Here is a 27,489-nt window from a genome sequence, read left to right as displayed (position 1 = left end):
GAGAAAGACACACAGAGAATCACAGAGAGATTGAGAGAGAGAAGTACAGAGAAAGCCATTGAGACAGAAACACACACAATCACTCAGAGAGGAACACAACGTGAGAGAGGGAGGGATGGTGAGAGATGGAGGTACACAGAGATGGAGAGAAAGAGAGGGCGACAGAAAAACCGGGAGAGAGAGAGAAACAGAGATTGAGAATCCGGGGAAGAGAGAGAGAGAGAAAGACAAAGTGAGGGAGAGAGAGATTGAGAAACAGAGAGAGAGTGAGAGAGAACCAGAGAGAGAGATTGACAAACAGAGAGTGAGAGAACCAGATAGAGAGAGAAAAACACAGAGAGAGAAGAAAACAGAGAGAGTTAGAGAGAAATACAGAGAGAGAGAAACACAGATAGAGAGATTGAGAGAGAGACATTGAGGAACAGGGAGAGAGAGAAAAAACAGAGATAGAGAGAAAAACAGAGAGAGAGAGAGAAACTGAGTGAGAGAAAAACAGAGAGAGAGAGAGAGAAATAGACACACAGAGATAGAGAAAGATTGAGAGAGAGAATAAGATAGAGATTGAGGGAGAGAGATTGAGAGAGAGAGAGAGACGGAGTGAGAGAGACTGAGTCAGAAGGAGGGAGAAAGGCAGAAAGGGAATTGGAGAAAAGGGTCAGGACTGGGACAGAGAGAGGGGGATTCAGACTGGACTGTCACTCACACACGCACACACTGTAATCAGCTTGCAATTCACCTGGGAACAGAGACACAGAGACTGAGACACATGAACTCACTTTCACAAACCAGCCGCATGGAAAGAAAGAATGGAGGCCGATGTTGTCCTCATATATCCCAGAACTTGTCACTCAAAACAGCCAGTCCACCCAAAATATAGTTCATCCAACGAGCTCTCAGCTTCTTCCATCTGTACACTGCCTCCCAGGCATGGTGTGTCTCTCTATGAACAGGGAATGGGGGAGAGAGGGATATTCCAGCCTTATCACAAATGGACCATTCCAGACAGAAACCTGCCTGTCTGTCTGTCTGTCCCCCAAAAACCTCATTAACAGAGCAGAAAATCTGCTGTAATTTAAAACCTGGAGGGGCCGGTTTGGATAATGACTATTTAACACTAATTGCATTAAATGTCTTTCACTATTCACCTCCAGTTAACAGACGTTCAGAAAATGACTGAAAATGTCTCACTGCAGTTACCTTGAAATTCTGGCAGTGAGTTTTTGCTGGAGAGGCCGGTTTTACTGCAGTATAAACAGGAAGTTTTTACCCGGATTTTCAATTTCACTGTGTGATAAAGACTGAAACTACAGCCACGTTAATGAAGCAGCCAAGAGAACTTTCACATCTGGTGACATTTCACACAACAGTTCTGACCCATATTTACAGTTATATTTGTCAATGATTCTTTGTTCTTTATCTGATGATGCTGTCTTTATGCATTAGCCAGTAATTAATCGAAAAATCCTTCTTACCAGTTACAACTTTAATGTCACAAGGGTTTGCAAAGTTGGGAAATGGACATTTATCACAAATTGTATGAATGATCTTCCACTGTTCACCTCCAGTTTGTATAAAGCTCAGCGAGAATACCTGCACATTCTGACAAAGAATTTTTACTGCTGTAATAAAGTGTCACTTGTTTCCATTTGCTTCCTGACTTTTTCTTTCCTCTGCTGTCCTGGGGGATTCAGAGATGATTTTTGTTCATCGCTTGTCCACATTCAGGTGGCTCCAGCTCCTCTGCAGCTGCTGTCCTGGAGAAATTAATTGCATTCAAAAACTTTTCCTCAGTTTGGAGACATGAGGAGAGGCTGTTTACACTAGCAGAGGGGTGAAACAAATAGGCAGCGAGTTGTTATGGTCTGGAATTCACTTTCAGACAGGATTGTGAAAGCAGATTCCATGTTAAATTACAAAAGACAATCGGATCAAAACTTTAATTACTCTGAGTTATAGTACAGAAGATGCCAGCATAGAGAGATAAGTGAGAGCAAAAGAGAGATGTTATAACATTAGTGATGAAGAATTCAACACAACTTATTTAGAGAGATTTATTTGTAAATGATTGTTGACTTTTATTTGATGCTGTTGTTTTTTTTAAGAATTATTTTAATCACTCAAAATAATTTTCCAAATAGGAAGCAGTTTAATGTTACAAGTGTTTACATAGTAGGAAAATAGCCATTTAACAACAATTGTATTGAAATTATTTTATTCAGCATCTCAAGTTTACAGAAAATTAACTTCTCAAACATTTAGAAACTTTCAGACTCTCTGTGACACTGAATCTCCCATCAGCAATTGCTCACCATCTCCATCTGTTGGTGTCCTTGTCTCACTGCAGTTACTGTCCCACTCTCACCATCTCCATCTGCATGGTGTCCCTGTTTCATTGCAGTTATTGGCCCCTCTCACCATCTCCATCTGCTGGTGTCCCTGTCTCACTTCAGTTACTGTCCCCCTCTCACCATCTCCATCTGCTGGTGCCCCTGCCTCATTGCAGTTTCTGTCCCCTCTCACCTCCCCATCTGCTGGTGTCCCTGTCTCACTGCAGTTACTGTCCCTCCTCTCACCATCTCCATCTGCTGGTGTCCCTGTCATGAGGGTGTGATGGCTCCCACAGTGGCATAGCATGCTGGATGTTTAAAATGGTGGATATTGTTTCTGGACGCTTCCAGTTGCATAGACGACCACATGTTCAGGAAGTGTCACCAGCTGCAAAAAGCTGATCTCCTGGGTTTTCAACTTGTGACCTGGCAGGAGACACTGTGCCGCATCCGTGAGACTGAGAACTATGTAGTTAGTATGTTTAGAGATACGTTCACACTGTAGGTGAAGAGGGTGCAGGCAGAGAGGGGATGGGTGACCACCAGATAGACGAGGAGGACCAGGCAGGTTGTCCAGGTTTCCGCTGAGTCGATCACGCTCACTGATAGATTTCCCTCTTTGCATACAGGTGAAGATGATGGTTCCTCATGGTTGTGCAACCACAGCTAAGTCCGTGAAACCACGGACAGCTCAGCTACATAGGACAGGAGGAAGAGGAGTGGAAAAGCGAAAGTGGTAGGGGATTCAATAATTAGGGGAACAGACAGGCATGTCTGCGACCATAGATGTGAATCCAGGATGGTATGTTGTCTCCCTTGGTGACAGCATCAAGGATATCACTGTGCAACTGCAGGGTGGGTGAACAGCTGGAGCTCATGGTCAACATCTCTACCAAAGACAGGGAGAAAGAGGAATGAAGGCCATGGAAACAGATTTCAGGGAGAAAGGAAAGAAATTAAAAAGCAAGACTTCAAAAGGAGTAAGTTCATGATTTCTCCCAGTGCTACATGCTGGTGAGTACAGAAATAGAAGTGTGGAGCAAATGAAGGTGGGGCTGGAAAGATGTTGCAGGTGGGAGGACTTTAGATTCTTGAGGCATCAGTACTCTTTCTGGGTAGGAGGAAACTCGACAAGAAGGATGGATTATACCTTAGCAGGACGGAGACCAATATCCTCGCAGGACGATTTACGATGATGCTGGCGAAGTTTGAAACTAGCTTGGCAGAGGATGGGAACCTGTGAGGGATTTCAGATAGGAGAAAAAAGGAGCTGGTAAAGGTAGTGACAAAGGAAGTAAGCGAAAGTGGAAGGCAGCAGAAAAAAGGCCACCATCAATTCGGGTCAAAATACGGGGAAACAAGTTATAAAAGGCCCAATTTAAGGCCCTCCATCGACTGCATGTCGCATTTGCATTAAGGTAGAATCGATGAATTGATGGAACATTAGTAAACAAGAATGATCTTTAACGGACACGTGGCTGCAGCTGACCAAAGCTGGCAACTGAAATCTCAAGGGTATTCACCATTTAGGAAGGATAGGAAAAAGGAAAAGGATGTGAGGTAGTAATGGTAATGAAGGATGAGTTGCTGCATTAGTTCAATTTTGCAATGCACAAATAACTCATTTTAATCACTTAATTGAAAGTTCACCGTTAAAGAAGCAGCCAGATCCCACAATGAAGAAAAGCAGCCTTGAGAGAGATATTCCACACTTGGTATATAATTACTGAATGACCAAAGTTAAAGGGGACAGCCAGAATCCACAGTGAAGTAGAGCAGCCCTGAAGCAAACATCCACACACTTGGAGTTTAATTGCTGAATGGTCACAGTCGAGTGAAGGGCATCACTGAAACAACATGAGACCAGAGATATGATAGATGATGTTTGAAAGAACAACCTTATTGCTCAGCGAATCAGGCTTTAATTTCCATGAGTTAATTGATGTGATTAGAATAGTCCAGTCCACGCATTTTTCCAGTTAAACTTCAGAAACATATGTATTTTATTACAATGGGGACTGAACTCGATGTCGTAATTTTTAGTTTAGTTTAGAGATACAGCACTGAAACAGGCCCTTCGGCCCACCGAGTCTGTGCCGACCATCAACCACCCATTTATACGAATCCTACACTAATCCCATATTCCTACCACATCCCCACCTGTCCCTATATATTTCCCGACCACCTACCTATACTAGGGGCAATTTGTAATGGCCAATTAACCTATCAACCTGCAAGTCTTTGGCGTGTGGGAGGAAACCGGAGCACCCGGAGGAAACCCACGCAGACACAGGGAGAACTTGCAAACTCCGCACAGGCAGTACCCAGAATCGAACCCGGGTCCTTGGAGCTGTGAGGCTGCGGTGCTAACCACTGCGCCACTGTGCCGCCCCGAGTACTTTGCATCGGTATTCACCGAGGAGAGGGACATGACGGATGTTGAGGTTAGGAACAGATGTTTGATTACTCTAGGTCAAGTCGGCATAAGGAGGGAGGAAGTGTTGGGTATTCTAAAGGGCATTAAGGTGGACAAGTCCCCAGGTCCGGATGGGATCTATCCCAGGTTACTGAGGGAAGCTAGAGAGGAAATAGCTGGGGCCTTAACAGATATCTTTGCAGCATCCTTAAACAGGGGTGATGTCCCGGAGGACTGGAGAATTGCTAATGTTGTCCCCTTGTTTAAGAAGGGTAGCAGGGATAATCCAGGTAATTATAGACCGGTGAGCCTGACGTCAGTGGTAGGGAAGCTGCTGGAGAAGATACTGAGGGACAGGATCTATTCCCATTTGGAAGTAAATGGGCTCATCAGTGATAGGCAACATGGTTTTGTGCAGGGAAGGTCATGTCTTACCAACTTAATAGAATTCTTTGAGGAAGTGACAAAGTTGATTGATGACGGAAGGGCTGTCGATGTCATATACATGGACTTCAGTAAGGCGTTTGATAAGGTTCCCCATGGCAGGCTGATGGAGAAAGTGAAGGCGCTTGGGGTCCAAGGTGTACTAGCTAGATGGATAAAGAACTGGCTGGGCAACAGGAGACAGAGAGTAGCAGTAGAGGGGAGTTTCTCAAAATGGAGACGTGTGACCAGTGGTGTTCCACAGGGATCCGTGCTGGGACCACTGTTGTTTGTGATATACATTAATGATTTGGAGGAAAGTATAGGTGGACTGATTAGCAAATTTGCAGACGACACTAAGATTGGTGGAGTAGCAGATAGTGAAGGGGACTGTCAGAGAATACAGCAGAATATAGATAGATTGGAGAGTTGGGCAGAGAAATGGCAGATGGAGTTCAATCAGGGCAAATGCGAGGTGATGCATTTTGGAAGATCCAATTCAAGAGTGAACTATACAGTAAATGGAAAAGTCCTGGGGAAAATTGATGTCCAGAGAGATTTGGGTGTTCAGGTCCACTGTTCCCTGAAGGTGGCAACGCAGGTAAATAGAGTGGTCAAGAAGGCGGACGGCATGCTTTCCTTCATCGGACGGGGCATTGAGTACAAGAGTTGGCAGGTCATGTTACAGTTGTATAGGACTTTGGTTCGGCCACATTTGGAATACTGCGTACAGTTCTGGTCGCCACATTATCAAAAGGATGTGGATGCTTTGGAAAGGGTGCAGAGGAGGTTCACCAGGATGTTGCCTGGTATGGAGGGCGCTAGCTATGAAGAGAGGTTGAGTAGATTAGGATTATTTTCATTAGAAAGACGGAGGTTGAGGGGGGACCTGATTGAGGTGTACAAAATCATGAGAGGTATAGACAGGGTGGATAGCAAGAAGCTTTTTCCCAGAGTGGGGGTTTCAATTACTAGAGGACACGAGTTCAAAGTGAAAGGGGAAAAGTTTAGGGGGGATATGCGTGGAAAGTTCTTTATGCAGAGGGTGGTGGGCACCTGGAACGCATTGCCAGCGGTGGTGCTAGATGCGGGCACGATGGAGTCTTTTAAGATGTATCTAGACAGATACATGAATGGGCAGGAAGAAAAGAGATACGGAAGCTTAGAAAATAGGCGACATGTTTAGAGAGAGGATCTGGATCGGCGCAGGCTTGGAGGGCCGAAGGGCCTGTTCCTGTGCTGTAATTATCTTTGTTCTTTGTTCTTTGTTCTAATACTCACTAGCCAGAGGAAAGATCCTATCCACATCGACCCTGTCACACCCAGTAAGAATTTTGCAAGTTTCAATGAGATCACCTTTTGTTCTTCGAAAACAGTAGATAATACACGCACAGTTTCTGCAGTCTCTCTTCATATTACTATCAGATCACAGGGAGTAGTTTGATGAAGCTACACTGCACTCCCTCAACGGCAAGTTTATCCTTTCTCAGATAGGGACACCACGGCGGTACATAATACTACGTTGTGGTCTCACCGAGGCTCTATGCAATTGCAGCAAGACAACTTTACTCGTCTACTCAAATCCCCTTATGATGAAGGCCAACATGTCATGTGCCTTCTTACTTGCTCACTGCACCTGCATACTACCTTTTAATGACTCATGAACACGGACACCCAGGTCCCTTTGGACATCAACACTTCCCAACCTCTCACCATTTAATAAGTACTTAGTGATTTGTGTTGTTTTTGCTACCAAAGTGGATCAATTCACAATTCTTCACATTTCACCCATCTGCCAAAGAAGGGAATTGTCTGGAGCAGGCCGTCTGAAGATAAGGGCGGAGTGGAAATGAGAAGCCTATTTGTTGACATTTTCCATTTCAAGACAAAGAAATAATAGAAATGGCATCAGCACAGTCATCAAAGTAGCAGGAAAAAAATATGAAGCAGAGACCTCTAAAACATTGGAACGAAGAATTGCCCACATATCCCACATGAAGAGAAAAAAAAGATGTAGGACCCATGGAAGCCCCCATGACACCATTTCAGTGTGGTATTTTGCGATGTGTACTCACGAGGTCAACGCACATATTCTCTCCAACAGGGTCCCTGCACAGGGATCAGGATCAGGAACCTGCAAAGGTTTTTATTCGCAGACCAGAGACGCTGTCGAAGAGTGGAGTTCCAGCAATGTATCGGTGGAGGGGAACAGCCTCCTGGTGTCTGTCAGGAAAGTTTCCATCAACTGTGAATTTAAGGACAGCTCGGCTTTACTGGGCTATGGATTAGACAGCAACAGACTGTCATGGACAGAAATACAAATCGACTTCTGCATTGCATCTCTGAGCTCAGCATCAGGGAAGTCTCTCGTGTTGTGGGACAGTCGGGGCAGAATGAATCAGTGTATCAGGATTGAGAGCATGAAAAAGGAAGCGAGATCTCTGAGGGAAGAACTAAATAGTGAATAGATTCAACAACAAACTTCAAGACACTTAAGGTAGAAAGCAGAGATATATTTGATAAAGCAATCAAAGAGCGGATAAACATTGTCTTCAGATAGATTGCATCCACATATACTAAAAAGATAGGGAAGAGACAGCAGAGGCACGATTATCTGTTGATTAATAATTATCAGAACAAAAAATAGTGCAGAAGACTGAGGGACAGCTGATGTGCTTCTTGTTTTGAAAACATAATACAGAACAATTCCAAAGAACCATCTTCCAGTTATCATAATGCCAGTTGGTAGGAAAGATAATGGAATCCGAATTCAAAGATGGAACAGTAAAATATCTGTAAACACATAAGATAACACAGAGTAGTCACATATTCCAAAAGGAAGATCATACATAAACAATCATATTGAAATATTTTAACAATACCAGAAAGGGTAGATACGCCTACTCTAGTAGATGCAATATTATTTGTTTTTCCAAAGGCCTTCGCGTCTGGTACCACGTAGCAAACACATAACTAATCTCAGAACAAGTGGAATTGGGTGTGGTGGGGGAGGGAAAAGAGACAGAATGGACAGCAAGCTGGATACAGAAACAGAAAGAAGGGAGTAGGTTTGAAAGGTGTTTCCTCAGATTGTTGGAAGGTGAGAACTGGTGTTCCACATTGATCAGAGCTGGGAACACTATTGCTCACTATTTACATTAATTTTCTGGGATTGGGAAGCAGATGCACAACCCCCAAATTTACAGGCAAAGCCAAATTGAAATGACAGTTAATATAGAGCAAGAATGCAATAAAATAGCTGATGGAGTTAATATTAGTACTAAACTGGCACAATGGGCATTTAAATGACAATTAATTTTAATACAGCTACGTGTGAGGTGCTCAACTGAGGTTGAATGATTAAGTTTCGCAAATACTCCACAGACAAAAAGTGCCTGAAGAACATCAGAACACAAGAAATAGGAGCAGGAGAATGACAATATAACTGGTTGAACATGCTCTGCAATCCAATATGGCCATGACTGATCTTATACTACAATTCCACTTTCCCGCATTCTCCCCATATCCCTTAGTTCCCGGAGACACCAAAAATCTGTCTAAATTTAAATACATTCAACAATGGAACATCCATAGCCTTCTGGGGTAGAGAACTCTCAGGATTCACAACTTTTTGAAGAAATTTCTCGTCATCCTAAATGACCGGCCCCATATCTTGAGATCAGTGAAAACAGTTTCTCAGCATCTACTCTATCAAATCCATTCAAAATCTTGTATGGTTCAATGACATCACCTCTCATTCTTCGAAACACCAGAGAACATCGGCCCAATTTACTCAGCCTCTCATCACAGGACAACCCTCTGAACCCAGAGACCAATTTTGTAAACTTCCAACAAATGCTTCTAATGTAAATCTATTTGTCCTTTTAATATTGAGACCAAAACTGCACGAAGTATTCCAGATGGAGATTCACCAAAGCCCTGTCTAATTGCAGCAAGTATGTTTATTCCTGTACTCCATGACAATATTGAAAATGCCGATCTACTTAATTAAACAGGACTCATTCAGTGTTAATAGAGAGCAGGTAATGCTCATTATTGATTTGTTTTTAAGGGCTGGGTTTTGGCCCAGTGGGGAATTACCTCTGGACAGAGTTCTTCCAAAGGAAAGAGTGGGAACAGGTATTCGGACTGAAATATGAATTGACAATAAAACAGTTGTGGATCAGAGAATGTCATGGGCTTCCTCATTTTGGTGAATGTATAACATGATAGCAGAGGATTAACTTCGATCTCTTCAGGTGGGAATATAAAGAAAAAACGTAGTTTCTTTCTCTAACCAAAGCAATGCTCCAGGTGGATTCTGGGTGAAATAACTGAGTCACGTTGCAGGCTCTCGAATTACGATCACTCACCAGTCTCTTCAGAATTGGAACCATATGGATATTGGAAGAATAAAGTGAAAATGTGGACTCGGGTTACATCCCTAACCAGGAGGAAGCAGGGTATGGCCTTGGCTTTGTCTTTACCAGGAAAAATTAAGATTAGCAATAAAGTACTTTCAGAACTGGACGTTACTGATTTGGATTCTGAAGAGGGATTGCCAATTCTAATAAAATTTATGGGCAACATTTACAAAAATTGTGATTTATTGGAAGCCTATGAAGCATGGTCGACTTTTGATAAATTTATGAAGACGGACAATCAGTCCATGGAAGAATATATCATGGATTTTGATAGTTTATACAACAGTCTAAACAAATCGATCGAGAATTTCCTGTGCCTGCACTTGCTTTCGAATTGTTAGGTTGTGCACAAATCTCTCATATGGATAGACATTTGGTTTTGACACGGGTTCAGTTTAATGGCAAAGAGTCTCTTTTTGAGCAAACGACTGCTCACCAAATAAATTTTTGGGAAGACAATCATTTCCACTTACCTTCATGTCAACAGATGGAAATTCTGCGGTGATCCAGAGAATGGAGAACTCCATGATTACTCTCTCTCAAAATCGGCAGAGGCCTTGTTGCAGGCGCTTGTGCAAAGAGAGAGAGTTGCTTGAAGACCTTTTGAGGTGGACAGTACTTTTGATAGATTTATGGATCAATACAGAAGACAAGATTGTGATGATAGCAGAAGGTGAATGAATCATCGAGATGCATGGGGAGTGGTTAACAGGTGTTCTCGGTTTGAGTCTAAGTATCACAATGTGAGTAATTGTCCTGGAGCCAGGGATCGAGTATTTGAAGTAACTCATGAAACAGACTGTTCTGCTTATGAATATGATAACGATGAACGACATGGCAATGTCATATTTGTGACCACAAACCTGAGTCGGACCATGAGCATGTTGGTTGCTCATTCATTCAATTGTGCGAAATTAGATAGTGGTTGTACTCCAAAATTGTGTAGAGCCGATTGTCTAAGCTGTTACTTGGAATCCCTTGACAAGGCAGATAAAAGTAAAGTTAGGGAATACGAAAGCACTACTTGCTTTAGGTTTGGAGACAATAATACGTTAACGTCTTTAAATAGAGTGGTCCTCCGTGTGAATTAGCAGGAATGCATCATTTCATCAGCACTGATGTGGTTCACAGTGACATACTGCTGTTGCTGAGTAAATCTTCGATGAAAAAAAGCAAAGATGAGATTGGACATGGAGAACGACAATGCATTTTCCTTCAGTAAAGTGGTAAACTTACAATTCACTGGATCAGGACATTATTGTATTCCGTTGAGGATGTGGGGTGTTCCTCGCCGAGCAGTTCAAGAAGTATTATTGACCTCTGGAGACAAGATTCTGGCTAACAGGAGGGGCATTATCTGGAAGGTGCACAGACAATTTGTTCCTCCTTCATCGCAGAACGACTAAAATATGCTGGAGTTGTGGATAAAGAATTACAACTCTATTGTTGAACAAATCACATCTCAATGTGACGCATGTATTAAATATCAGAAGACACCACTGCGCACGGTTGTGAATGTCCCATTAGCCGGAGAATTTAATGAAGTGGTGGATATGGACCTGAAAGTGTGGTACATAGATCGAGGTATTTATCTGTTGCACTTTGTCAATGTGGCAACTAGGTTCAGCATATCTCCGGCAATAAACAACAAGGACAAACGGACAATAGTGATTAAGGTTATGGGAAATTGGGTTGCTATGGGTCTTGGAAAGCCGGCAACATTTCTGAAAGGTAACAGAGGGGAATTTGTAACTGACGAGTTTAGGGACATGTGTGAGAACCAAAATACTGCAGTTACGAACACTGCAGCAGGAAGTCCATTCAGCAGTTGATTGTGTGAAATAAATCATGCCATAGTTGATGAAATGGGACACAAAATACCTGTGGATCGAACGAACTGTAATCTAAAATCCTGCTCTGGCAAATGCAGTATATGCAAAATATTCTTTAAAAATGGTGGTAGGGTGGGGCGGGCGGGGAGGGGATGTTGGTCAGCATAGCCCATCCCATAGGTATACGGCCAGAATACAAAATTAACTTCCATACTATGTGACGATCCTCCAGCTCTGGAGGGACCGACTATTAGCTGTAATTTCTCTACTCACCTAAATGCTCTACATGTTGACAGGAGAGCGTTTATCCAATCTGAAGAATCAGAAAAAAATCGGAGAGCATTAAGACATCGAATTAGAAATTCTGGGGCTGACTTTAGTTCTGGCAATCTTGTTTATTATGCGAGAGATGGGCATAGGGAATGGAAAAGCCTGGGAAAAGTTATCGGACGTGATGGGAAAATTCTTGTTATACAGCATGGGAATCAAACCATAAAAGCACATTGTTCGAGGTAATAGGGAAGAGTTATGAATTTTTGAACACAGAGAACATGGGAGAAGGTGATGATCATGAAGCACCATGTACATCACATACCCAAGCATTCTGCAATTTTGAGCCAGTGGGGCAGGATATGAGAGCTCAGGAAATAGATACCGATACACGGACACTTTGGGAAGAACGAAGAAGCTATCGCATTCAGGGATCAGTTTCCCAAAGTAGCTTCCCGGGTGGTGTACCGGCCAGCAGGGTACCATAACTGGCGTGAGGCTAAGATAGTTGGACGAGCTGGGAAGTCTACAGGCAAAGACAAAAATTGGTTCCATGTCCAAGAAGAGGGACAAGAAGTGAAGGCCATGGATTGGCAAACAGAATAGAGAACGAGGAAACGTAGCTCGAGTTCAGGTAATGATTCAGGTGATGTGACTGGGTGGAGGAAAAGATTGTGTACAAAGGAAAGGACATTTAGTAGACATTTTGACAGGGGTAGTCCAGAAAGAGATCAACGTGAGAGAGAGATGCAGGCTGATGAGACGACTGTGTAGCCGGCATAGTGGAGAACCATTTCTGTCTAAGGTCAGAAGCAGAAGTGCCCCTGATCGAGAACCGTTTTCAGCCTCCAATAGGTTAGAAGATAAAGGGGTACGAAAGGTAAAACAGAGACAGAGAGTTGGAAATGATTTGGGGTATCGTTAGAGCTTCTGGATCGGGATCACTCAGCTGTATCACACAGATGGATCTGTACAGAAAAGGTCCTAACAAATGGGACCTATAACGCCAAGGCTAAGTTGTTGGCCGGAGGTTTTGAGGAGTGCTTGGGGGATAAAGATATCAGGGTAGACGCTCCCACAGCGAGACTGGTGATTTTGAGAGTCGTTTGGGTCATTTTAGCAACTATTCTTGGAGGTGCAGGTCCATAGATATCAAAGCGGCTTTCCTTCAGCTGACCGGCTTCAGAGCGAAGTGTTTCTCCAGCCTCCGAAGGAAACATCAAACATAGAAGGGAAACTCTGGAAGTTGAATAAATAAATGTGTTTATAGTTTGAATGACACCCTCTGGGTGTGGTATGTTTCAGTGAGGGCAGTTCTGTTACAGTCGGGGTGTTCACAATTTTAGGCAGACACTGCAATGTTTTATTGGCACTGTAATGGAAAGCTTTCGGGTATCTTTATGATGCATGTGGACGATGTTTGTTGGCTGGTACTAATGAGCTTGAAAAGAATGTCATTCATCGAACTATGGAGGAATTTTTAATTGGCTGACAAGTGTTTTGGGCTTTTAACTATGTGGGTTTGGAGCTAAAACAGGGTGAGTCCGATGTAGTTTTGCATCAACATTCTTACTTGGAACATGCCACGCCCATCACAATTAGTCTCACCAGATTGGGAAAGGAAGACGAAGATAACTGAGCATGAAATGGAACAGTTGAGGAGACATGTCAGACGGCTCAATTCGTTAGCCACACAGACGAGACCAGATGCAAGTTTTGATGCGCTGGAACTTAGTCTCGTGATGAAACCTCCAAAGGTTGAAGACATCCTGATGGCGAACAAAACTTGAAAAAAAAATAAAAATCGAGAGGGATCTTGGGGTCCATGTCCATAGATCGCTCAAAGTTGCCACCCAAGTTGATAGGGTTGTTAAGAAGGTGTATGGTGTGTTGGCTTTCATTAACAGGGGGATTGGGTTTAGGAGCTGCGAGGTTATGCTGCAGCCCTATAAAGGCCCTGGTTCGACCACACTTGGATTATTGTGTTCAGTTCTTGTCGCCTCATTATAGGAAGGGTATGGAAGCTTTAGAGAAGGTGCAGAGGAGATTTACCAGGGTGCTGCCTGGACTGGAGGGCAAGTTCTACGAAGAAAGATTGAGGGAGCTAGGGCTTTTCTCATTGGAGAGAAGAAGGATGAGAGGTGACTTGATAGATGTGTACAAGATCATGAGAGGCATAGATAGAGTGAATAGTCAGAGACTTTTCCCAGGGTGGAAAGGGCTATCACCAGGGGGCATAATTTTAAGTGATTGGAGGAAGGTTTCGGGGAGATGTCAGAGGTAGGTTCTTTACACAGAGAGTGGTGGGTGCGTGGAATGCGCTGCCAGCGGTGGTAGTAGAAGCAGATACATTAGGGGCATTTAAGCGACTCTTGGATAGGTACATGGATGATAGTAGAATGCAGGGTAGGTAGTTAGTTAGATCTTAGAGTAGGTTAAAGGTTCGGCACAACATAGTGGGCCGAAGGGCCTGTACTGTGCTGTACTGTTCTCTGTTCGATGTTCTATGTTCTAAGTGTATGCAGAAGTTCCCAGCTTTGGTTGATCCCAAAAATATGAAATTAATCGTTTTTAGTGATGCATTGCATGCAAACCTTGGTGTTGGATTTCCAGTGCAGGATGGTTTGTGATATTCCCTGTGGAAAGAATGTGAGACGTTGCCCATTTCCAGTAGAGGACAAGAAAATTTGAAGAGTGGTGAAGAGAACACTAGCAACTGAAACTCTTGCACTCGTGGATGCTGTAGACATGGCGTTATATTTGTCCAAGATCTTGGAAGAAAGGTTATATAAAAGAGAGACTGAAAAGACAATACAAATTGAATGTTACATCAATAATCGATGTCTGTGGGATAATATACATACAACAAAAAGTTTAAATGAAAAAAAGGCTGATGATAAACATAGCCAGTTTAAATCAAATACTGGAAAGGAAAGAAATATCCAAGCTGAGATGTGTGGATTCCAGTCATCAACTATCAGGCTGTTTTACGAAGAGGAATGCCTCGACTGAAAAGTTGTTGACGGCTCTCGACGCAGGATATCTTATTATGTAACGTTTGGGAATCTACATTTTTATATATTTACTTATCTGTAAATATGTTTTTTTTCTTGAAAAAAAGGAAATCTGACAATATTGAAAATGCTGGCACCTTTAATTAAACATGAATCACTTCAGTGCTAATAGAGACAGGTGGTGCACATTATATTTTGTATTTAAGGGCAGGGTTTTTGCACAGTGGAAAGTTACCTCTGGACAGAGAGTCAGTCCAGAAGGGAACCGTGGGAACTGATATTTGGACTGAACTATGTGTTGACAATAAAACAGTTGTGGATCAGAAACTGTCATCGGATTCCTCATTTTGCTGACTGGGTAACTGCCTGTTTAACACCCTCCCACCAACCCACCCCACCGCCCCCTCACTCCAACCATGCCGACTGCCCCTCCACTCAATGCAACCCTCCCTACCGCTCCTCCAATCACACCAAACACCCGCACCACCTCTTTCCTCTCTCCAACCCTCCCCACACCCCTATCACTCCAACCCTCCCTACTGCCTCTAAGCTCACACACACCCTCCCCAATACAACGTTCCTCACACCAACCCTCTCCACGAGCCTCCCATCACACCAACACTCCCAACTGCCGCTCCCTCACTCAAACCTCCCTACCACCACTCCCCTCACCCAACCCTCTCCATGCATTGGTGCTTTCAGATAGTAAGGGTCTGATGTCTTTCAGCCTCAATATAGCCATGAGGAAGAGGAAGAGCGAGCCCACCACAATAAAGAGGAGGCATTGTCACTTAATATCACACTGACATCCATCAGCTCAGATACTACCACTGCCTTGGATACATCTTTACAGACTTGTACAGACATGCTGGGCAGAATGGCCTGCGTCTTTTGATCTGTAAATGTTCATTGTTCCTATGTTGCTACCTCAGTGCTGCAGTGGTTGCTCACAGCAGAGGCTCAGATCCATGGCTGCTGAAATGCAGGAACTCTTTCAACTTCAAAACTGAGATCACGAAGCAGTGCATGGTGTTTGTAAACACTTTTCTCCTTTTCCGGATATGATCAGACTCTAATGCGAGGAATCGTTGCTACTTCACATCCCCTCACCCTCCAAAACCAAACTTAAGCATTGGAACCAATAGCAGAGCACCCTTTGGAAATTGCGACTCTTGTGCTTACCAAGAACAAAGAGTTTTTGCTTCACTCATTTGTAGATTCGACTTATTGTACTATTTCGAGAGGCTCCAGAGCCTCCTACACACAAGCAGACACTGCCGTGCCATTGAATGGAACAAGACATTTCTCTTCTGTCTCGCCTTCACCTCAGCGGTTTAACGCAGACATTTCCGTCCCACTGAATGGAATCAGACTATTCTGTCTCTTCTCCACCTCAAAACTTAAACACAAACACTTTCGTCCCATTGAATGGAACGAGATGTTACTCTTCAGTCTCGACTCTACCTCAGAAGCGAAACACAGACACTGCCGTCCCATTGAATGGAACCAGACCATACTCTTTTGTATCATCTCCACCTCAGAAGTTTAACACAGACACTGCCGTCCCATTGAATGGAACAATACCTTACACTTCTGTCTCTCCTAATACATCAGAAGTTTAACACATACACTGCCTTTTCATTGAATGGAATTAGACCTGACTCTTCTGTCTCGCATCCGCCTCAGAAATTTAACACAGACACTGTCCTCGCATTGAATGGAGCAAGACCTTACTATTCGGTGTCGCCTCCACCTCAGAAGTTTAACAGAATCACTTCCGTCCACTGAATGGAACGAGCCCTTACGCTTCTGTCTCTCCGAAAATATCAGAAGTTTAACGCAGACACTGCCGTGCCACTGAATGGATCGACACCTTACTCTTCTGTCTCTTCTCCACCTCAGAAGTTTAACACAGGCACTGCCAACTCATTGAATGGAACTAGACCTTACTCTTCTGTTTTCCTTCACCTCAGAAGTTTAACACAGCCACTTCAATCCCATTGAATGGACCTAGACCTTGCTCCTCAGTTGCTCCTCCAGCTCAGAAGTTTAACGCAGGCACTGTTGTCCCATTGAATGGAACCTGACCTTAATCTTCTGTCTCGCCACCACATCAGAGGTTTAACAGAAACACTTCAATCCCATTGAATGGAACAAGATCTTACTCTTCTGTTTCTCCTCCACCTCAGAAGGTTAACACAGACACTGTCCTCCCAAAGATTGGAAGTAGACCTTACTCTTCTGTCTCGCCTCCACCTCTGAAATTTAACACAGTCACTGCCGTCCAATTGAATGGAACTATACCTTACTCTTCTGTCTCGCCTCCGCCTCAGAGTTTTCACACAGACAATGTCCTCCCATTGAATGGAACAAGACCTTACTATTCGGTTCGCCTCCACCTCAGAAGTTTAACAGAGTCACTTCCGCCCCACTGAATGGAACTAGCCCTCAAACTTCTGTCTCTCCAAATACATCAGAAGTCTAACACAGACACTGCCGTCCCATTGATTGGATCTAGACCTTACTCTTCTGTCTCTCCTCCACCACAGCAGTGTAACACAGACGCTGCCTACTCATTGAATGGAACTAGACATGACTCTGCTCTCTCTCCTCCACATCAGACGATTACCATAGACACTGCCATCCCATTGAAGAGAACTACTCCTTACTCTTCTGTCTCTCCTCCACGTCAGAGCTTCAACACAGCCACTTCAACCCATTGAATGAAACTAGACATTACTCTACTGTTACTCCTCCACCTCAGACGTTTAACACCGGCACTGTTGTCCTATTGAATGGAGCCAGACCTAAATCTTCTGTCTCGCCACCACATCAGCGGTTTAACAAAGACACTTCAATCCCATTGAATGGAACTAGACCTTACACTTCTGTTTCTCCTCCACCTCAGATGTTTAACACAGACACTGCCGTCCCATTGAATGGAAATAGACCTTACACTTCTATCTCATCTCAACCTCTAAAGTTTAACACAGACACTGCCGTCCCATTGAATGGAATAAGACCTGGCTTTCTGTTTCGCCTCCACCTCAGAAGTTTAACAGAGACACTGTCCTTCCCATTGAATGGAACTAGACCTTGCTCTTCCGTCCCTTCTGCACCTCAGAAGTTTAACACATACACAGCCGTCCCATTGAATGGAACTAGACCTTAGTCTTCTGTCTCTCCCTCACCTCAGAAGTTGAACACCGTCACTATCGTACAATTGAATGGAACTAGACCTTAGTCTTCTGTCTCGCTTCCACCACAGATGGTTAACACAGACACTGCCATCCCATTGAATGGAACTAGACCTTACTCTTCTGTCTCACCTCCACCTCAGAAGTTTAACACAGACACTGCCGTCCCATTGAATGGAACTGGACCTGACTCTTCTGTCTCTCCTTCATCTCTGATGTTTAACACCGGCACTGCCGTTCCATTGAATGGAACTAGAGCTTAATCTTTTGTCTCTTCTCCACGTCAGAAGTTTGACACAGACGCTACCGTCCAATTGAATGGAACTAGTCCTTACTCTTCTGTCTCTCCTCCACCTCAGAGGTTTAACACACACACTGCCCTCGCATTGAATGGAACTAGACCTTAATCATCTGTCTCGCCTCAAACTCAGATGTTTAACACAAACACTGCACTCCCATTGAATGGATCTAGACCTAACTCTTCGGTCTCTCCTTCACCGCAGAAGTCTAACACAGACAATTCAATCCCATTGAAAGGAACTAGAACTTACTCTTCCGTTACTCCTCCATCTCAGAAGTTTAGCACAAGCACTGTTGTTCCATTGAGTGAAACTAGACCTTTCTCTTCTGTCTCGCCTCCACTTCAGATGTGTAACCCTGACACTGTCCTCCCTTTGAATGAAACCAGACCTTTCTCTTCTGTTTCGCCACCACATCAGACATTTAACACAGACACTGCCGTCCCATTGAATGGAAGTAGACCTTACTCTTCTGTCTCGCCTCCACTGCTGTAGTTGAACCCAGACATTGCCGTCCCATTCAATGGAACTAGACCTTACTCTTCTGTCTCACCTCCACCTCAGAAGTTTAACACAGACACTGCCGTCCCATTGAATGGAACTAGACCTTACACTTCTGTTTCTCCTCTACCTCAGAAGTTTAACACAGACGGTGCCGCCCTATTGAATGGAACTAGACCTTACACTTCTGTTTCTCCTCTACCTCAGAAGTTTAAGACTGGCACTGTTGTCCCATTGAATGGAACAAGACCTATCTCTTCTGTCTCGTCAACAGCTCTGAGGTTTAACACAGGCACTGCCCTCCCATTGAAAGGAGCAAGACCTTACTCTTTAGATTCGCCACCACCTCAGAAGTTTAACACAGACAGTGCCGCCCTATTGAATGGAACTAGACCTTACTCTTCTGTCTCTCCTCCACCTCAGTAGTTTAAAACAGCCACTTCCATCGCATTGAATGGAACTAGACCTTACTCTTCTGTTTCTCCTCTACCTCAGAAGTTTAATACTGGCACTGTTGTCCCATTGAATGGAACAAGACCTTAGTCTTCTGTCTCGCCTCCACCTCAGACGTTTAGCACAGACACTGCCGTCCCATTGAATGGAACTTGAACATACTCTTCCGTCTCGCGACCACCTCAGAATTTCAACACAGACACTGTGCTCCCATTGAATCGAACCAGACCTTAATCTTCTGTCTCGCCACCACATCACAAGTTTAACACAGACACAGCCGTCCCATTGAATAGAACTGGTTCTTACACTTATGTCTCGCCTCCACCTCAGAAGATTAACACAGACACTGCCGTCCCACTGAATGGAACTCGGCCTTACTCTTCTGTCGCTCCACAACCTCAGAAGTTTAACACATACACTGCCGTCCCATTGAATGGAACTGGACCTGACTCTTCTGTCTCTCCTTCATCTCTGAGGTTTAACACCGGCACTGCCGTTCCATTGAATGGAACTAGAGCTTAATCTTTTGTCTCTTCTCCACGTCAGAAGTTTGACACAGACGCTACCGTCCAATTGAATGGAACTAGACCTTACTCTTCTGTCTCTCCTCCACCTCAGAGGTTTAACACAAACACTGCCCTCGCATTGAATGGATCTAGACCTAACTCTTCGGTCTCTCCTTCACCGCAGAAGTCTAACACAGACAATTCAATCCCATTGAAAGGAACTAGAACTTACTCTTCCGTTACCCCTCCATCTCAGAAGTTTAGCACAAGCACTGTTGTTCCACTGAGTGAAACTAGACCTTTCTCTTCTGTCTCGCCTCCACTTCAGATGTGTATCCCTGACACTGTCCTCCCTTTGAATGAAACCAGACCTTTTTCTTCTGTTTTGCCACCACATCAGACATTTAACACAGACACTGCCGTCCCATTGAATGGAAGTAGACTTTACTCTTCTGCCTCGCCTCCACATTTGCAGTTGAACCCAGACATTGCCGTCCCATTCAATGGAACTAGATCTTAATCTTCTATCTCGCCTCCACCTCTGACGTTTAACACAGACACTGTCCTCCTATTGAATGGAACTAAACCTTCCTGTTCAGTGTCGCCTCCACCTCAGAAGTTTAACAGAAACACTTCCGTCCCACTGAATGGAACTTGCTCTTACTCTTGTGTCCCTCCTAATACAGAAGAAGTTTAACATAGACACTGACGTCCCATTGAATGGAACTAGACCTTACTCTTCTGTCTCTCCTCTACCTCAGAGATTTAACAGTCTGTGCCCTCCCATTGACTGTAACTTGACCTTACTCTTCTTTCTCTCCTGCACCTCAGATGTATAACACAGTCACTGCCCTCTCATTGAATGGAACTAGACGTTATTCTTCTGTTTCTCCTCCACCTCAGAGGTTTAACAGAGGCACTGTTGTCCCATTGAACGGAACTAGACCTTACTCTTCTGTCTCGCCTCCACAACAGACGATTAACACAGACACTGCCGCCCAATTGAATGGAACTGCAACATACTCTTCTGTGTTGCGTCCACCTTAGAATTTTAACACAGGCACTGTTCTCCCATTGAGTGGAACCAGAACTTAATCTTCTGTCTCACCACCACATCAGAGGTTTAACACAGATACTTCAGTCCCATTGAATGGAACTAGACCTTACTCTTCTGTTTCTCCTCCACCTCAGAAGCTTAACACAGGCACAGATGTCACATTGAATGGAACTCGAACTTACTCGTCTGTCTGGTCTCCACCTCAGAAATTTAACACAGACACTGTCCTCCCATTGATTGGACATAGACCTTACTCTTCTGTCTCGCCTCCCCCTCAGAAAATTAACACAGACACTGCCCTCACATTGAATGGAAAAAGACTTAACTCGTCTTTCTTGACTCCACCTCAGACGTTTAACACAGGCACTGCCCTACCATTGAATGGAACTAGACCTTACTCTTCTGTCTCTCCTGCATCCCAGACCTTTAACACAGACACTTCCGTCCCATTGAATGGAACTAGACCTTACCCTTCTGTCTCGCCTAGCCCTCAGAAGTTTAACACAGACACTGCAGTCCTAGTGACAGGAACTACACCATGCTCTTCTGTCTCTCCTCCACCTCAGAAGTTTGAAACTGACACTTCCCTCCGATTGAATACAACTAGACCTTACTCATATCTCTCTCCTTCTCCTCAGAAGTTTAAGACAGACTCTGCCGTCCCATTGAGCGGAACTAGACCTTAGTCTACGGTCTCGACTCCACGTCAGAATTTCAAGACAGACACTGTCCTCCCATTGAATGGAACTGGACCTTTCTCTTCTGTCTCGTCTCCACCTCAGAGGTTTAACACAGACGCTGCCGTCCCATTGAATGGAACTAGACCTTACTCTTCTGTCTCACCTCCACCTCAGAAGTTTAACACAGACACTGCCGTCCCATTGAATGGAACTAGACCTTACACTTCTGTTTCTCCTCTACCTCTGAAGTTTAACACAGACACTGCCGTCCCATTGAATGGAACTAGACCTTACTCTTCTGTCTCACCTCCACCTCAGAAGTTTAACACAGACACTGCCGTCCCATTGAATGGAACTAGACCTTACACGTCTGTTTCTCCTCTACCTCAGAAGTTTAACACAGACACTGCCGCCCTATTGAATGGAACAAGACCTATTTCTTCTGTCTCGTCACCAGACTGAGGTTTAACACAGGCACTCTCCTCCCATTGAAAGGAGCAAGACCTTACTCTTTAGTTTCGCCACCACCTCAGAAGTTTAACACAGACAGTGCCGCCCTATTGAATGGAACTAGACCTTACTCTTCTGTCTCTCCTCCACCTCAGTAGTTTAAAACAGCCACTTCCATCGCATTGAATGGAACTAGACCTTACTCTTCTGTTTCTCCTCTACCTCAGAAGTTTAATACTGGCACTGTTGTCCCATTGAATGGAACAAGACCTTAGTCTTCTGTCTCGCCTCCACCTCAGACGTTTAGCACAGACACTGCCGTCCCATTGAATGGAACTTGAACATACTCTTCCGTCTCGCGACCACCTCAGAATTTCAACACAGACACTGTGCTCCCATTGAATCGAACCAGACCTTAATCTTCTGTCTCGCCACCACATCACAAGTTTAACACAGACACAGCCATCGCATTGAATAGAACTGGTTCTTACACTTATGTCTCGCCTCCACCTCAGAAGATTAACACAGACACTGCCGTCCCACTGAATGGAACTCGACCTTACTCTTCTGTCGCTCCACAACCTCAGAAGTTTAACACATACACTGCCGTCCCATTGAATGGAACTGGACCTGACTCTTCTGTCTCTCCTTCATCTCTGAGGTTTAACACCGGCACTGCCGTTCCATTGAATGGAACTAGAGCTTAATCTTTTGTCTCTTCTCCACGTCAGAAGTTTGACACAGACGCTACCGTCCAATTGAATGGAACTAGACCTTACTCTTCTGTCTCTCCTCCACCTCAGAGGTTTAACACACACACTGCCCTCGCATTGAATGGAACTAGACCTTAATCATCTGTCTCGCCTCAAACTCAGATGTTTAACACAAACACTGCACTCCCATTGAATGGATCTAGACCTAACTCTTCGGTCTCTCCTTCACCGCAGAAGTCTAACACAGACAATTCAATCCCATTGAAAGGAACTAGAACTTACTCTTCCGTTACTCCTCCATCTCAGAAGTTTAGCACAAGCACTGTTGTTCCATTGAGTGAAACTAGACCTTTCTCTTCTGTCTCGCCTCCACTTCAGATGTGTAACCCTGACACTGTCCTCCCTTTGAATGAAACCAGACCTTTCTCTTCTGTTTCGCCACCACATCAGACATTTAACACAGACACTGCCGTCCCATTGAATGGAAGTAGACCTTACTCTTCTGTCTCGCCTCCACTGCTGTAGTTGAACCCAGACATTGCCGTCCCATTCAATGGAACTAGATCTTAATCTTCTATCTCGCCTCCACCTCTGACGTTTAACACAGACACTGTCCTCCTATTGAATGGAACTAAACCTTCCTGATCAGTGTCGCCTCCACCTCAGAAGTTTAACAGAAACACTTCCGTCCCACTGAATGGAACTTGCTCTTACTCTTGTGTCCCTCCTAATACAGCAGACGTTTAACATAGACACTGACGTCCCATTGAATGGAACTAGACCTTACTCTTCTGTCTCTCCTCTACCTCAGAGTTTTAACAGTCTGTGCCCTCCCATTGACTGTAACTTGACCTTACTCTTCTTTCTCTCCTGCACCTCAGATGTATAACACAGACACTGTTGTCCCATTGAACGGAACTAGACCTTACTCTTCTGCCTCGCCTCCAAAACGGACAATTAACACAGACACTGCCGTCCAATTGAATGGAACTGCAACATACTCTTCTGTCTTGCCTCCACCTTAGAATTTTAACACAGGCACTGTGCTCCCATTGAGTGGAACCAGAACTTAATCTTCTGTCTCACCACCACATCAGAGGTTTAACACAGATACTTCAGTCCCATTGAATGGAACTAGACCTTACTCTTCTGTTTCTCCTCCACCTCAGAAGCTTAACACAGGCACAGATGTCACATTGAATGGAACTCGAACTTACTCGTCTGTCTGGTCTCCACCTCAGAAATTTAACACAGACACTGTCCTCCCATTGATTGGAAATAGACCTTACTCTTCTGTCTCGCCTCCCCCTCAGAAATTTAACACAGACACTGCCCTCACATTGAATGGAAAAAGACTTAACTCGTCTTTCTTGCCTCCACCTCAGACGTTTAACACAGGCACTGCCCTACCATTGAATGGAACTAGACCTTACTCTTCTGTCTCTCCTGCATCCCAGACCTTTAACACAGACACTGCCCTCCCATTGAATGGAACTAGACCTTATTCTTCTGAGTCTCCTCCACCTCAGAAGTTTAACACAGACACTGCCCTCGAAATAAGTGGAACTAGACCTTACACTTCTTTCTCTCCTCCACCTCAGACGTTTACACAGACACTGCCTCCCATTGAATGGAACTAGACCTTACTCTTCTGTCTCTCCTCCACCGAAGACGTTTAACACAGACACTTCCATCCCATTGAAAGGAACTAGACCTTATTCTTCTGTTTCTCCTCCATCTCAGAAGATTAGCACAGGCACTGTTGTCCCATTGAACGGAACAAGACCTTTCCCTTCTGTCTCACCACCACGTCAGAGATTTAACACAGGTACTTTCCTCCCATTGAATGGAACTAGACCTTACTCTTCAGTCTCGCCTCCACGTCAGAAGTTTAACACAGACACTGCCTTCCAACTGAATGAAAATGGACCTTACTCTTCTGTCTCACCTCCACCTCAGAAGTTTAACACAGACAGTGGCGTCCCATTGAATGGAACTGGACCTTACTCCTCTGTCTCTCCTCCACCTCAGAAGTTTAACACAGACACTGCCGTCCCATTGATTGGGCGTTGACCCTACTCTTCTGTCTCGCCTCCCCCTTCGATGTTTAACACAGGAAATGCCGTCCCATTGAATGGAAGTAGACCTTCGTATTCACTTTCGCCTCCAACTCACAACTTTAACACATACGCTGTTCTCCCGTAAAATGGAACTAGACCTTGCTCTACTTTCTCTCCACCACCTCAGAGGTTTAACACCGACACAGCCGTCCCATTGAATGGAACTAGACCTGACTGTTCTTTCACACCTCACCTCAGAAGTTTAACACAGACACTTCCGTCCCACTGAATGGAACTAGACCTTGCTCTTCTGTCTCGCCTCCACCTCAGAAGTTTAACACAGACACTTCCGTCCCATTGAATGGATCGAGACCTTACTCTTCTGTCTCGCCTAGCCCTCAGAAGTTTAACACAGACACTGCAGTCCTAGTGACAGGAACTACACCGTACTCTTCTGTCTCTCCTCCACCTCAGAAGTTTGAAACTGACACTTCCCTCCGATTGAATACAACTAGACCTTACTCATATCTCTCTCCTTCTCCTCAGAAGTTTAACACAGACTCTGCCGTCCCATTGAGCGGAACTAGACCTTAGTCTACGGTCTCGACTCCACGTCAGAATTTCAAGACAGACACTGTCCTCCCATTGAATGGAACTAGACCTTTCTCTTCTGTCTCGTCTCCACCTCAGAGGTTTAACACAGACGCTGCCGTCCCATTGAATGGAAATAGACCTTACTCTTCTGTCTATCCTTCACCTCAGAAGATTAACATCGACACTGCCGTCCCATTGAATGGAACTAGAAGTTACTCATGCGTACCTCCTCCACCTCAGAATTTTAACACATACACAGACTTCCCATTGAATGGAACTAGACCTTAGTTTTCTGTTTCTCCTCCATCTCAGAAGTTTAGCACAGGCACTGTTGTCCCATTCAATGGAACTATACCTTACTCTTCTGTCTCTCCTCCACCTCAGAGCTTTAACACAGACACTGCCGTCCCATTCAATGGAACTAGACCATACACCTCTGTTTCACCTCCACCTCAGAGGTTTAACATCGGCACTGTTGTCCCATGGAATGGGACTAGACCTTACTCTTCCGTCTCGCCTCCACCTCGGAATTTTAACACAGACACTGGCGTCCAATTGAATGGAATTGGACCTTACTCTTCTGTCTGTCCTCCACCTCCGAAGTATAACCCAGGCTCTTTTGTCTCTGTGAATGGAACTAGACCTTACTCTTCGGTCTCGCCTCCACCTCAGAAGTTCAACACAGACACTGCCCTCCCATTGAATGGGACTAGACCTCACTCTTCTGTCTCGTCTCCACCTCAGAGGTTTAACACGTGCACTGCCGTCCCATTGAATGGAAATGGACCTTACTTCTCAGTCCATCCTTCACCTCAGAAGATTGACACCGACACTGCGGTCCCATTGAATGGAAATAGACCTTACTCTTCATTCTCTCCTCCACCTCAGACGTTTAACACAGACACTGCCTCCCATTGAATGGAACTAGACCTTACTCTTTTGGCTCTCCTCCACCTGAGAAATTTAACACAGACACTGCCATCAAATTGAATGGAACTAGACCTTAATCTTCTGTCTCTCCACCACCTCAGAGGTTTAACACAGGCATTGCCCTCCCATTGATGGAACTAGACCTTAATCTTCTGTCTCTCCTTCAACGCAGAAGTTTATCACAGACGCAGACCTCCCATTAAATGGAACTGGACCTTACTCGTCTTTCTCTCCTCACCTCAGACATTTAACGCAGACACTGCCGCCCATTGAATGTAACTAGACCTTACTCTTCTGTTTCACCTCCACCTCAGAATTTTAACACAGACACTGCACTCCCATGTAATGGAACTAGACCTTATTGTTCTGTTTCTCCCCATCTCAGAAGTTTAGCACAGGCTCTGTTGTACCATTGAATGGAACTAGACCTTACTCTTCTGTCTCACCTCCACCTCCGAAGTTTAACATAGACACTGCCCTCCATGTCAATGGAACTAGACCTTACTCTTCTTTCTCTCCTCCACCTCAGACGTTTAACACCGACATTGCCGTCCCATTGAATGGAACTAGACCTTACTCTTCCGTCCCTCCTGTATTTCAGAAGTTTAACACATACACAGCCGTCCCATTGAATGGAACTAGTGCTTAGTCTTCTATCTCTCCTCCACCTCAGATGTTTAACACAGACACTTCCATCCCATTGAAAGGAACTGGAACTTACTCTTCTGTTACTCCTCCATCTCAGAAGTTTAGCACAGGCACTGTTGTTCCATTGAATGGAACTCGGAGAAATTTCTTCACCCAGAGAGTGGTGAGCCAGTGGAATTCGCTCCCACAGAAAGCAATCGAAACCAAAACATTGCATGTTTTCAAGAAGGAGTTAGATATAGCTCTTGGGAAAAAAGTGATCAAAGGATATTGGGGGGAAAGCGGGAACAGGTTACTGAGTTGGTTGATCAGCCATGACCCTAATGAATGATGGAGCAGACTCGAAGGTCCGAATGGCCTACTCCTGCTCCTATTTTCTATGTTTCTGTGATCCAATACTACTCAGGTTTTCTCCTTCGTCTATTTCTCTGATACATTGATGACTATGCGTTCGTTCCTTTGGCTTCAACTGGAAAGTTTCAACAACTTTGGTTCTAATTTCCGCTCTTCTATCTCTCACACTTCCCTTCCATTCCTCGACAGGGCATAGCTGCCCATCAGTTGGGACTGTAATCCCACCGACTCCCTCAACTACCTTTATTCTACTTCCTCACACCCCATTTCCTTGTGATTCTCTATTCTATTTTTCCAGTTTCTCCACGTCTGCTTCAACTCTTCCAACGTTGTTATCTTCC

General features: G+C 44.5%; 1 protein-coding gene across 1 annotated transcript; it reads left to right on the top strand.

The window, feature by feature from the left end:
* The first annotated feature begins 16,494 nt into the window (after window positions 1-16,494).
* On the top strand, window positions 16,495-26,134 carry LOC137360199 (uncharacterized). Its single transcript, XM_068025738.1, has 9 exons — window positions 16,495-16,681; window positions 17,328-17,596; window positions 18,698-19,108; window positions 19,703-19,900; window positions 20,494-20,691; window positions 20,854-21,240; window positions 23,299-23,445; window positions 25,313-25,438; window positions 25,601-26,134. Exons 1-9 carry the CDS (start codon window positions 16,495-16,497, stop codon window positions 26,132-26,134), a joined length of 2,457 nt encoding a protein of 818 aa, XP_067881839.1.
* Window positions 26,135-27,489: the final 1,355 nt, after the last annotated feature.

The sequence above is a fragment of the Heterodontus francisci genome, unplaced genomic scaffold (assembly GCF_036365525.1).
Source record: "Heterodontus francisci isolate sHetFra1 unplaced genomic scaffold, sHetFra1.hap1 HAP1_SCAFFOLD_178, whole genome shotgun sequence".
NCBI lineage: Eukaryota > Metazoa > Chordata > Chondrichthyes > Heterodontiformes > Heterodontidae > Heterodontus > Heterodontus francisci.
The sequence above is the reverse complement of the archived record's forward strand: the minus strand, read 5'-3'. Positions and strand labels throughout refer to the sequence as shown.

Excerpts from the sequence above, each read along its gene's own strand:
- LOC137360199 (XM_068025738.1), top strand. The coding sequence starts at position 16,495 with ATGGAACGAGCCCTTACGCTTCTGTCTCTCCGAAAATATCAGAAGTTT. Across the intron at positions 19,109-19,702 it reads GAACTAGACCTTACTCTTCT|AAGTTTGACACAGACGCTAC; the intron begins GTCTCTCCTCCA and ends TCTCCACGTCAG. Across the intron at positions 19,901-20,493 it reads GAACTAGAACTTACTCTTCC|ATGTATAACACAGTCACTGC; the intron begins GTTACCCCTCCA and ends CCTGCACCTCAG.